This window comes from Pseudophryne corroboree, chromosome 1 (genome assembly GCF_028390025.1).
Source record: "Pseudophryne corroboree isolate aPseCor3 chromosome 1, aPseCor3.hap2, whole genome shotgun sequence".
Lineage (NCBI taxonomy): Eukaryota > Metazoa > Chordata > Amphibia > Anura > Myobatrachidae > Pseudophryne > Pseudophryne corroboree.
This window is the reverse complement of record NC_086444.1, coordinates 371,744,544-371,758,312: the sequence shown is the minus strand read 5'-3', so window position 1 is coordinate 371,758,312 and position 13,769 is coordinate 371,744,544. Positions and strand designations below refer to the sequence as shown.

Genomic DNA, 13,769 nt, shown 5'->3' with positions numbered 1-13,769 from the left:
TCCTACAGAGCTTTATGATACATGTCCTGAACCATTATTCTGGGTAAAAAAATTCTTTTTTATATATTTTTTGTATGCACATGGCACATTTAATTGTACGGAATATTGCTGTTTTTTAATCAGTTAGCGCTTTTAATAAATTTGTTTTTAATAAATTTATCAAATTGTACACATTTAGTGGATCATTGCTCTTTCCCTCTTGCAGCGCAGCCTTCTTTCTTTTTCTTTCGTAACTATATTGGGAGTGACTTCCCTCTCAAACTAGGCTGCCGCTTAGCCGAGCATCTCGCCTCACAGCGCCCGAATACCCTTGGGTATACATTATCCTTCTCGCAATGCTGCGCATTCAACCTCCTTTTGTTCCTCTTACAGTGCCTTGGGACGTAAGTCCAGTCCTGAAAGCCCTTCAAGTTGCCCCATTTGAACCACTTAATAAAGTGGATCTTAAATGGTTGACAGCTAAAGTTCTCTTTCTACTGGCTGTGGCGTCAGCTAGAATAGTATCAGATTTAGGGGCATTATCATGTCGTTCCCCATTTCTGATTTTTTTATCCAGATAAAGCAGTTCTCAGAACTAGATCTGGGTATCTTCTGAAGGTGGTGTCTAAATTCCACCTTAATGAAGAAATTGTAGTCCCGGCTGTCCAGGTACTGGGCCTTTCTGTGGGAGATGCATCGCTGGACGTGGTCAGTGCATTAAGGATCTACATGGATCGTACCAGTGCCATCAGAAAGACAGATTCTCTTTTCATTCTCTACGGATTTTACAAGAGAGGATGGCCTGCTGATAAGCAGACACTGGCAAGATGGCTGCGGATGACGATTTCAGAAGCATATTCTCGAGCTGATCTCCCTGTTCCGGCTAATGTCTCTGCTCACTCTACTCGTAAGGTAGGTCCATCATGGGCAGCACAACGTGGTGCTTCAGCAGAACAGATATGTAAGGCAGCCACATGGTCTTCCATTAGTACATTCATTAGACATTATGCCTTGGATACCTTTGCCTCTCATGACACTGAGTTCGGACTAAGGATTCTCCTGTCCAATCAGGAGCGTCCCCACCACTAAATTGATTTGGGAAATCCCAATGTTATCCGTGGATAACCCGTGGACCCTGCCGGAGAAATATACGTTATGGTAAGAACTTACCGTTGATAACTGTATTTCTCCTAAGCCCACAGGGATCCCACCCATACGCACCTGATTTGAGGATCCTTTTACTCACTAACCTCTTCCTTCTTGTACGGAAGGGTGTGCATGTGTGTTCTTATCGTCTGATTAGGGCTATCTATGATGCTCCTGCCTTGAACTTTTGAATAAAACTGATTTGCCTGAGCCAGGAGGCGGGGATATATGGACGGTCCCGTTGCATACTGGGAGGCCGGAAAGCTTTGACCGATTGGTGTAAATCCGCTGTCGCTTCATCATATCCCATTGTTATCCTGTGGACTTAGGAGAAATACCGTTATCAACGGTAAGTTCTTACCATAACGTATATTTCTTGCATACCTTTACTAAATTCTATCGGTTTGACACCTTTGCACTTAGGGATGCGAGTTTTAGATGCAAGGTGCTCTGTGCTGCTTGAGCATGTTTACTTCCCCATGAGTACTGCTTTGGGATGTCTCCACAGCCACCATTGTTCAGTAGAAGAAAACAGGACATTTTTACTTACCAGTAAAATCCCTTTCCCCGATTCTGTGGGGGACACTGGACACCCTCCCAGTGCTGTCTGTTTGTTATTGCATGTTCTGGTTGCGTCACGTGTGTTTTTGTTTTTATTGGTTTGGGGTTCCTATTCTCCCCCGGGCCTAGTTAAACTTAACTGGGTCAGGTGGGTTATAAGGGAGCAGGAGCCAAGTCAGAATCATTGAAGATTCAAAGTTCCAGGCTCCACTCACCGCTATGTATACCCCCCAACAATAGTCCCTAGTATCCCCCATGGAATCGGAGAAAGGGATTTGCTGGTAAGTACAACAATCCTATTTATGTGCATTACTTGTGTAATTTATCAGTCATCAAAGAAATTAGCTTATCATTGTACTAATAATACGTCTGCATTAATAGGATGTTACACTTGACCTGGTGGAGCTGACCTTTAAGGATCAGTACATAGGCCGTGGAGACATGTGGAGGCTGAAGAAAAGTTTGGTAAGTTTTAAGAGTAAACTACTGAAAAAAAGATGAAATTGTGAAAGGAAATTCATATATATAATTGTTTTTGTCACAAATACAATACATGTAAAAACGGTTCAGTGCGTTTTTTTTATTTTTTACTAAGCCTTATGTAAAGCAGGGTGGTTCCCCTACCCTATATATTTTTTTATTTGCACTTGCTTATCCACTGAAAACTCCCTAATACTTTAATATGGTCCCCACATCTGAGTTCGATTTTCATTAGAACATATAGGGCCTTATTCATGTTTGTACGCACATGCCTACACAGCTGCGATTTTTTCGGCTGCGGACTTGTTAATCAATGCAAGTGAATCTGCCACCCAGAAATAAATATAGACGCCCTGCCGAAGCCTTCACATAGTCCTCAGTAATAGGGAACATCAACTGCCCGAGTGAGTCTATGGTCATGCAGACTTGTTGTGGAGGTAGCGAGCTTGGGCCAATACACTTTCCAAAAACGGTCATGACACGCCAAAAACGATCATGACATGCCATTCCTGTTAATCTCTCTGCAATTAAATTCTCACTGCGAACAGCATCACAAAGGTTCCTTGGCGTGTGTGCAGTTTGATCTCTGCGCATGCGCAGTCTGACTGTAATGGATCAATTGCGTGATCATCGCCATTGTGTTCAAACATGAGTTACAGATGTGTCCTCATACATCTTTGCTGCAGTTACGCCAAACAGCCCCTTTTGGCATGCCAGGTTGCATGAGAACCTTCTAGCGTCGGGTTTCTTAGTCACAACGCAATGCGACTAGGATGCATGAGGAGACTGTGCTTCTTAACCTATACATCTTATAAATTAAAGTCTGTTGTTTGTGTTTTGTTTGTTTGCAGTGCAGTTTTTACCGTTGTGTATATCATTTACCCAGGCAGGGGGCTTTGGATGGGAACTATTTATAAAGGTGTGTTATAATGACAGAAATCCCACTAACATGATTGGACACACCAGATCACATGACCGTGCATTTTTTTTCAATGAGCACACACTTGAACTACTTGCAGCTGTTAACAAACCCCATCACATAGCCACAGCTGTATCACTCCACACAGTAGCAACATTCACAGCGACACCACTCACAGAAACTAAGCACATTTCTGCCTTATTGACAGTAGCACGTCACGCCTACACTGACAGCAGCACATCACACTCATCCCTGCCTCGCTGACAGAAGCACATCCCTGCCTCACTGACAGCAGCACATCCCTGTCTCACAGCAGCAAATCACTGCGTCACTGACAGAAGCACATCCCTGCCTCACTGACAGCAGCAAATCACACTCATCTATGCCTCACTGACAGCAGCACATCCCCTATAAATCACTAGTGCGGCCACATATCGATTACTGTGCCCAATTATGGGCACCATACTACAAAAAGGATATCCTGGAACTAGAAAAGGTTCATAGACGGGCGACCAAATTGATTATGGGGAACGAGACGCTAGAATATTAGGCTAGGCATGTTTACACTGGAAAAAAGGAGATTAAGAGGGGACATGATTAACATTTACAAATATATAAGGTGTCAATACACAGAGCTAGCGGGGGATTTGTCTTTGGTAAGATCATCAAAATCTATCTATCTCTATCTGAGCGGAGACTAGTACTACAGCTAGTTTGATATATGACACTTGTATATCTGTGTGTGACTGAGTCTCTGAATCTGTATACGAAGTGCTACAATGTAGCAGCTGCAAATTTTTTTCCAATACAAGTTCTATTCTGCTCCATATATAGACTCAGTCACACACAATATACAAGTGTCATATTAAATTAATCAGCACAGTTTCCTCATACGTCCTAGTAATATTGCATTGCGACTAAGATCTTTCAACAAAAAAAGACGCACAACGCTAGCAGAGTTGCACGGGACCTGGTGGCTCAGTCATGCAGAACACCTTGTTGCTTGTCAAGGTCATAACTGGGAAAGGAAAAAGTCTGGATCTCCTTTCCATGTCTCTGGGCCACCTGCAAAACCCCTTTATTTTATCTGCCACTTTCATAGTGGCTATGGAACTTTTTAACATTCCCGGTGAATTATTTTATACTATACTGAACAAACTCCTCCTACTTCTCCTGGCAGGTCAGCTCTTGCGCATACATTACTCAGAAAGTGGAGTTTGCTGGAATCAGGTACGCAGTTAATATTGTACTCCACGTATTATTATGATGGGGTGGGGGGATAAAAGTACATGTTGTTATACTTCAAGCTTCTATCATGGCTTTATATACTTAATGTAGATTATAAATGAAATTGTGATTTTTAATTTATGACAATTGAACTAGCCCCCCCCCCCGACACACACTTCCAGGAGTAGATCAAAATATTTTTGCTGCGCTAGGAAGCACGGTGGACATATCACTTGGATTATTTAACACCACAAGGTCTCCATAGTTAATGGGTTGTCTAATAAGTTGGTTGCTTTATACCTTTGCAGTAGGATAATTTTGCTATGCATTTTTTCTATTGTTTGTTTTAACCATGGGGTGTAGAGGGCGTTGTTCCTGGAGCAGGCACAGTTTAAAACTAAATTTGTTTGTAGACTGCCTCTTCCCCTCTACATCCCGTAGTACTAATCACCTTAGTATCTTTTTTTTGTGCCCAAGGAGTGGGCACCGTTTTCTTTGGGTCTTGCCAATGTCCGATCCCAGTCAATCTATGTGGGTAGATCTAATGATTTCCGTAAGACTGATAAGCTACTGGGGCTCCATAATGCACACAAGTGAGGTTGGCCAGCGACCAAACAGTCGGTGACAAGATGGAACTCAGTGACTTTCCAACAAGCATATTTTAGAGGGGGCCCTGATTCCGGATAGCCTGGTGGCCCATTCGGCGCGAGACAGTCCCCTGTGGAGCAATTATGCAAAATCACCAAATGTGCCACTTATCCCACAGATGAAATAAACAATAGTCACTGTAAGATATTAATTTTTTTATTTTAAAAATCCCCCCCCAAACATTGAAACATCGATCGGGAACATCGGAAACATCGCGACCATCTCGGCTTTCATTTTGAAAGCCGGGACAGCCTCCAGGTACACAGGGGGGGCTTGGGAAGGGAGGGGGGTGGGTTAATATACACTTCCCCAGCGACTGCTATTGTCTACAGCCGCTGGAGGGGGGTCCTGCTGTGCTGACCGATCAGCAGTGATTGGCAGCATGGCAATCAGTAGGGGAGAGTAGGGAGGCAGAGGGACCTTCCGGTCCCTCTGACAGCAGCAGCGAAGGGAAGTTTCCCTTTCCTGCCGCAGCTAACACAGTTTATCTGACTGGTCGCATCCTGTGCAACCAGGTCAGAAAAAGCACTTGCAGGCATGGTTTCATCTGATGCGACCATGCCAGGAAGTGGTTAAAGCCCAGTACACACTAAACGGGGTGCCAGCATCGGCAAGTGCATACACACTTGCCGATGCCAGTGGGGAAGGGAGCAACGGGGGGGACGCGACGACGCCTGCAGCGTGGCTGTCGTTAACGACATTGAGTGTACACACTGGTCGAGATCGTAAAATATCTCGCTCAGATTGGCCCTTCTGAGCGAGATCTTTTACTTTGTCGTATAGTGTGTATGGGGCTTAATAGTCACTTTCAGTTGGAGACAATTCAAGTAGGTGCACAGCAGATAAGTCCAGGATTTCAAATCCCTTTTTGTCTTGACTTTTTTTTTTTAAATCTTTGTAACATGTGCAGAGAGATTTACATTTGGGTGGGGTGTGTCCAAACTGAAATCTAAATTGAGTGTAAAAATAAAGCTGCGTATCATTTGTGGGCTATATGCAAAAGTAGCCAGTATTTACCCTGCAAATATAAATGTATTTTCTCCCCTTGCATGGCAACATGGTTTGTTCCAGGCACAAAGTTACTTGTTTTTTTCTCTAGCATCCATAAGGGATATTGGGGAAATCTAGTATGATGGGTATAGACGGAGTCCAAAAGAGCCAGTTTAAATTTCTTCAACTCGGTGTGTAGGCTCCTCCCCTCTATGCCCCCTCCCACAGGCAGTTTAGAAAAAAGTGCCCTCAGGAGAGGATGCACATCTCTGAGCTCCAGAGAGTTTTCTTCATGTTCTTTTAAACTTTTATTATTTTCGGTATTGCTGTCTGGGTAACAGCATACCTGCACCTTGGGAGTTAGGGGGGGACAGTCACCGGCCTTACGAGGTGCAGAGCCGCTTCCCCGCTGCAGGACCACCGTCCTGAGGGGTTGTTGTTCAGCGGGGCACTGCGCCTTGGCTGTCACAGCCGCAGCATGCCGCACACCCCTAACGCTGCTTGAAGGTGATATCGGTGGTGAGTACAAACCGGGGTCACGCTAAAGGGGCTCCTTGGGTTCAAAGTGCGACTGACCACGGGCGCGTTGTACGGGACCCTCCCGGGGGAATCCCGCTAAGATTCCCCATGTAGAACTGGCACAAAAGGCTTGACTAGCACTTGTGTGATGTTTTAAGCTAACTAGGAGACTTTGCCAGTATAATATATATGTATTCTGTAATTAAATGGAAGAAAAGGAGTGCTCCATAGTGCGTATCAGTTTTAAAATTGTAGTTTATTACAACAATCCGACACACGAGGTAAGAACACGTACCACAAGCGGCGGTATAAACCACCGTAAGTAGTGGGAGGATCTTTGTGCAGCCGAGAAGCACCTTTCACAGACGGTGAAGTCCGGTATTAATCTTGCACTTGTTATACTTACGGTGGTTTATACCGCCGCTTGTGGTATGTGTTCTTACCTCATGTGTGTCGGATTGTTGTAATAAACTACAATGTTAAAACTGATACGCACTATGGAGCGCTCCTTTTCTTCCATTTAGTTACAGAATTCATTACCAACTGTGGGTATTGGTGTCCAGTGGAGCTGCCGATTCAAAGAATCTTGGTGCTTAAGGGGATATTATTGGAATCCATTTGAAAGCGTGGACATTCTCCTTTTTTACAGCTGAAACTGGGACTTGTGGTTCCACAGTAAAACACTTGCAAAGAGAACTGGTATTTGCGCATAAACTGTTTTCTGTTATATATATACTGTATATAGAGAGAGAGAGAGAGAGATTGGTTGGTGACCGTCAGTCAAAGAAAACGTCCGCATTGCTTAGGTTCCATCCGAAGAAGTGTAACAGATAGAGGAAGCAGCGGCACTCACAGGTCTTGTAAATATGTAGTAGACAATTATCCCATCAGGTCTCAGGTCACCTGACATCTGATGGGCTAATTGTCTACTACATATTTACAAGACCTGTGAGTGCCGCTGCTTCATCTATCTATCTATCTATCTATCTATCTATCTATCTATCTATCTATCTATCTATATATATATCTGTATATATATATATATATATATATATATATATATATAATTCTGGCTCCATTGGAGGGGGTGTAGCTACCTCAGAGCGGGACCTGAGACATTTTGGCACCTTCCTCTGCTTACTGCAGCCATATACAGCACACACAGCGCTTCCTGACTCCTCAGCCACGCTGGATATCTGGTACAGGGTGTAGCAAAGGGGGAGAGCCGCTTGTGTACACTATCTGGGTCCTCTTTAGGACAGGATTTGTTAGTGTTTACTGTAATATAGTGCGCTGACAGCCTCACTGTGGCTGTGCAGCTCAGGGTGTGCTGGTGTCCTCTCTCTGTGTCTCCTCTCATGTACAGTAGGGCAGGTTTGCATTAGAACTGTCTGTGTGTGTGTGTGTGTGTGTGTGTGTGTGTGTGTGTGTGTGTGTATGTATGTTATTGTGCTTAGTGTGAAACATGGGTAAACACAAGCTGTGCAGTATATGTCACACTAGATTGTTTCCATTATCTACTGATTCTGTTTCCTGTGAACAATGCAGTCAGTCTTCACAAATCAATGAAAGGTCTGAGGGAGAGGGAGAGGGTCCTGAGCCCCACTGGTTAGGGTCTCTTAAGACTATGATGTCTGATATGTCATCCCAGCTCACTACTAATGTACAGAAAACTCAGCTACTACAACAAGCTGTTGCAGATTTAGCTGCTATGGCAGATGCACAGCCCCCCCTCTCTCATGCAGGTCCACAGAAGCGTGGTTTACCTGCACTACTATCTGATACAGATGATGATATACAGGAGGATGGGGATAACCTGGATCCCGTTAGTGGGGATCCCAATTCTGCTCAGGGTATTGAACTCCTCATTTTGGCTATAAGGGATGTGTTAAAGCTCCCTCTAGAGGACGCTGCGTCACAGCAGTCGTTTTTCTTTGTACAGAACAATGTATCTAAAAAGTATATGTGCAGTCCGACATAGGATAAAGATTGATTCAGTGAGGCTTGGATATAATTTAAAACAATTTATATAGTATCTCTTAAGTACAATATTTATAACACACATTCAACATGCAATTAATAACAATTAGTACGTTCTCACACACAGACTATAATGAATGGGGATTTAAATAGCATGCAACATGCGACTGATTCATATGCGCTCTTTCAGGTGGTGATAATAAAAGTCAGAACACTGGCGTCCCAGTGTATTATTATATATTTGTAACTCCCGCAATGAGATTTTCACAGTCTCATTTTTATATAAATAACAAAAGAAAAGATGCAACCTGTGATCGATGCTCACATGCTGGTTCCTGTATTTGAATGCAGTCAGGGTCCTTTATGAAGATAGAATACACGTGAAGCAGAAATGTATCATTCAATCACTGTTTTAGTAACATCGGATATCTGCCGCCTTTCCACAGGTAACATTCGTTTGTTTAAATGCAAATGGCACTGTTCATAGACGGTAAGTGTGGCCGCCGTAAGACTGACTCCTGGTAACAGGTGTTAGGCCCCACAGCGGGGGTCAGACGGAACTCACCCGGCCCGTGATGAAAGGACGTGCGGCAGTATTGGATCCGACGTGCGGCAATGGGCTGCGGCTGTGGCTGTCACGGCTGTGCTGAGCCGCAGACTGTGTCAGTACAGCGGGTATCACCAAATGAAGAGCGTAACAGAGAGTGGACGTCAACGCGTTTCATCTCCTAGCAACCGGAGACTTCCTCAAGACAATTGGGAACTGTTTTTTCTCTACAGTTCCCAATTGTTGCAACTTGGCAAGTTGTTTTTACTCAGCTGCTGAAGCATTTTTCTTTAAGTAAGATATTTATTAATTATAGCGCCGGTTTGTTACAATTGGTAACTCTTTGTTCCGATTTGTGATTTTTTTTTTTGTACAGAGCAAGCCTAATATCACTTTCCTTGACTCTACAGATGACCTATTCAAGCAGGCCTGGAAAAATCCAGTCAAAAAATTCCAAGTGTCCAAAAAGTTTTTGCGCACTTTACCATTTGCTCCTGAAGGTAGAACATTTTTGGAGGAACCCCCTGGGGTGGATGTCTCAGTCTCTCATCAGAGACTCCTGTTCCTGGGGATTTTGCTGGATACTGTGGCCCAGGAGGTGTTTCTACCAGAGGACAAGGCGAAAACACTTGAGAAAATGGTCCACATGGTGCTCCGACCTACTCGAGTGTCCATCCATCTTTGCATAAGATAGCTAGGAAAAATGGTTGCCTCATACGAGGCGATCCAGTATGGGAAGTTCCATGGCAGAACTTTTCAATTGGATCTCCTGAGCAAGTGGTCCGGATCGCATCTCCAGATGCACCAGATGATTCAGCCGTCACCTGAGGCCAGGATTTCCCTCCTGTGGTGGCTACAGTATTCCAATCTCCTGGAAGTCCGGAGTTTCGGCATTCAGGATTTGACCCTCCTCACGACAGATGCAAGTCTACGGGGTTGGGGAGCTGTCACCCAAGGGTCGCAGTTCCAGGGCAGGTGGTCAGCCCACGAGGCCCTCCTTCAGATCAACATTCTGGAACTTCGGGCGATCTACAATGCTGTGCTTCAGGCCTCTCCTCTGCTCAAAGATCACGCGATCCAGGCACAGTCGGTCAACGCCGCGGCAGTGGTGTATATCAATCATCAAGGAGGGACAAAAAGCAGAGCCTGCATGCGAAAGATGTCAAAGATACTCCTCTGAGCGGAAAGAAATGCAAGAGCAATGTCAGCAATCTTGATTCCGGGTGTGGACAACTGGGATGCGGACTTCCTGAGTCGTCATGATCTCCACCCGGGGGATTGGGTGCTCCACCATCTGGTGTTCCAGAAAATCATCGACCTGTGGGGTTGCCCACAAATAGACATGATGGCTTCTCGTCTCAACAAGAAACTTCCCTGGTATTGCTCATGGACCAGGGACCCTCAGGCGAGAGCAGTGAACGCACTGGCGTCGCCTTGGCCATACCGGCTGGTCTACTTGTTTCCTCCAATTCCATTGCTCCAAAGGGTGCTAAAGCAAATCAGGAATCAAGGTGTCCAGGCAATTCTGATTGCCCCGGATTGGCCTCGGAGGGCGTGATACGCGGATCTTTTGGACATGTCCGTCGAAGACCCCTACCACTACGAAGAGATCTTCAACAAGGACCATTCATCTACCCGGACTTACGGCGACTTAGTTTGACGGCATGGAGGTTGAGCGGAACATCATCGCTCGCAAGGTCCTTTCCAAGAAGGTTATTGCTACCATGATTCAGGCCGGAAAACCTGTGACGTCAAAACACTATCGTCATATCTGCAGGAGATATATCTCTTGGTGCGATAAACGCATGTATCCTCTTGCAGTGTTTCACTTGGGAAGTTTCCTGCAGGCCGGTGTGGATAAGGGCTTACGTCTGGGTTCCATTAAGGTCCAGATTTCAGCCCTCTCCATATTCTTCCAGAAGAAATTGGCAGTGTTGCCAGAATTTCAGACCTTCTTGCAAGGGGTACTCCACATACAACCACCTTTTTTGCCGCCTACGGCACCCTGGGATTTGGATGTAGTGTTGGCGTTTCTACAGTCCTCCTGGCTTGAACCTCTGATGACGGTAGAAGATAAGTTCCTTACGTGGAAGACAGTGATGTTACTGGCCCTGGCTTCTGCTCGACGTTTTTCAGAATTGGGGGCCTTATTGTGTAAAAGTCCATACTTGGTCTTTTACGAGGACAGAGTGGAGCTCTGGACTAGACAGCAGTTCCTGCCGAAGGTTGTCCCTGCGTTTCATCTGAATCAACCTATTGTGGTTCCGTCCAGTACTGGCGCTTCTGCTCCTCCGGAAGGCATTGGATGCTGTGCATGCCTTGAAAATCTATGTCAAGCGCACAGCTCGGGTCAGAAAATCGGATTCTTTGTTCGTGCTCTATGATGCACAGAAAAAGGGTTGCACTGCTTCAAATCAGTCAATTGCTCGTTTGATTAGGCTTACTATCCATTTTACTATCGAATAAATTATCCCAAAATGAGAAGGAGACGCATTACTTAAGGCAATCTGTTGATGACCTGATGAATAGAGATGCAGTGGTCATTCCAGCTTCTCAGACCCCTGCCATTTGTCCACAGAAAAGTACTCTCGCCCAAATCATGCAGGCTGTTACCAATGATGATGATGATGTATCAGCCCCAGAGGAGGGTGAGGTGGACTCGGGAGGGGGGGATGCAGTTTTGTCACAGGCAATACAGGCCCTGATAGAATATATTAGAGAGGTCCTGCAAATCCCTGATAAGGTATCAGAGGACGAGGAGGAATCTTATTCTAATGTGAAAAAGAAATCCTCAGCTACTTTCGCTGCATCTAAGGAATTAATTTCCCTATTTGAAGCAACTTGGGTAAATCCTGACAAGAAGTTTCAGGTCCCAAAACGGTTACTCACATCCTTCTCGTTTCCTCAGGATGATAGGAAAAAATGGGAAAACCCACCGATAGTTGACGCATCGGTTTCTAGGCTGTCTCGTAAGATAGTTTTACTTGTTCCTGGGGCAGCTTCCTTAAAGGATGCTGCAGACCGCAAGATTGAGACCACTCTCAAATCTCTGTACACAGCTGCGGGGGTGGCCCAGAGACCCACTATAGCTTGTGCATGGATCTCTAGAGCCATTGCTAAATGGTCAGGTAATCTAATCGATAAGTTAGATTCCTTATCTAGGGGGGGGGGAGATAATTTTACTCCTGCAGCATATACAGGATTCTGCTAACTTTATGGTGGAGGCCATAAAGGAAATTGGTTTACTCAATGCACGCACCACTGCCATGGCAGTGTCAGCACGCAGGGGCTTGTGGCTACGCCAGTGGACTGCGGACGCGGATTCCAGGAAAGGCATGGAAAGCCTTTCACAGGTGAATCCCTTTTTGGAGATGAACTGGATACATGGATATCCAAGGCTACGGCGGGTAAGTCTACATACCTTCCTTCCGCAGCTCCCGCGGCTAGAAAATCCTACACTGCTCCAACTTCAAAGGCAATAGAGGTAAACCCAGAAAACCAGCAACTGTAGGTTCACAGGAACAGAACCCCGGTTCTGCTTCCTCTAAGCCTTCAGCATGACGGTGGACCGCACTGCCTTGAAGACAGGCAGGTGGGAGCCCGTTTGAGATTCTTCAGTCACATATGGGCAACGTCATGCCAGGATCCCTGGGTCAAAGATCTTATAGCCCAGGGCTACAGACTGGAGTTTCAGGAACTCCCATCTCACAGATTCTTCATATCAGGCATACCAGCTTCTCGCGAAGCAAGTATGACTTTACAGGAAGCAATTCAGAAACTGGTATGGACTCAGGTCATTGTTCCAGTTCCACTTCAGCTGCAAAACCAGAGTTATTATTCCAACTTGTTTGTAGTTCTGCAACCGGACGGTTCGGTAAGGCCCGTTTTAAATCTCAAGTCGTTGAACCTGTAGTTATGGGTGTTCAAATTCAAGATGGAGTCTCTGAGAGCGGTAATCTCAGGTCTGAAGGAGGGGGAATTCTTGGTGTCTCTTGATATCAAGGATGCGTACCTTCATATTCCGATTTGACCGCCTCATCAGGCTTAACTAAGGTTTGCTTTACAGGACCGTCACTACCATGTTAGTGGTGTACTGGTATGTAAATCTCACCACCTTTTCTGTTATCATGTTCCTTCTCTCATATATGTCCTTTCTCCTTCTGGCACGTTTTTACCTATAACTGCCTGTCGGCGGGGGCATAAAGGGACCCCGTCTATACCCATCGTACTAGATTCCCCCAATATCCCTTATGGGCTACGAGAAAAGGATTTACTGTTATTAAAAAAAAATCCTTTTTCTCTGACGTCCTAGTGGATGCTGGGAACTCCGTAAGGACCATGGGGAATAGCGGCTCCGCAGGAGACTGGGCACAAATAGAAAGCTTTAGTACTACCTGGTGTGCACTGGCTCCTCCCCCTATGACCCTCCTCCAAGCCTCAGTTAGATTTTTGTGCCCGAACGAGAAGGGTGCACACTAGGGGCTCTCCTGAGCTTCTTAGTGAAAGTTTTAGTTTAGGTTTTTTATTTTCAGTGAGACCTGCTGGCAACAGGCTCACTGCATCGAGGGACTAAGGGGAGAAGAAGCGAACTCACCTGCGTGCAGAGTGGATTGGGCTTCTTGGCTACTGGACACCATTAGCTCCAGAGGGACCGATCACAGGCCCAGCCTTGGAGCTCGGTCCCAGAGCCGCGCCGCCGGCCCCCTTACAGAGCCAGAAGCAAGAAGAGTCCGGCAAATCGGCGGCAGAAGACATCCTGTCTTCCACAAGGTA

The 13,769-nt window shown here is 45.5% G+C and overlaps 1 protein-coding gene across 6 annotated transcripts in view; it reads left to right on the top strand.

The window, feature by feature from the left end:
• The window catches only part of DEPDC5 (DEP domain containing 5, GATOR1 subcomplex subunit), a 358,748-nt gene that overhangs the window by 93,804 nt on the left and 251,175 nt on the right, over positions 1-13,769 (top strand). For all 6 annotated transcript variants that reach the window (XM_063913059.1, XM_063913056.1, XM_063913058.1 and 3 more), the window contains exons 6-7: positions 2,068-2,151; positions 4,266-4,315. In XM_063913059.1, the coding sequence (XP_063769129.1) occupies positions 2,068-2,151; positions 4,266-4,315 (134 nt within the window). The remainder of the gene's footprint in view (positions 1-2,067; positions 2,152-4,265; positions 4,316-13,769) is intronic.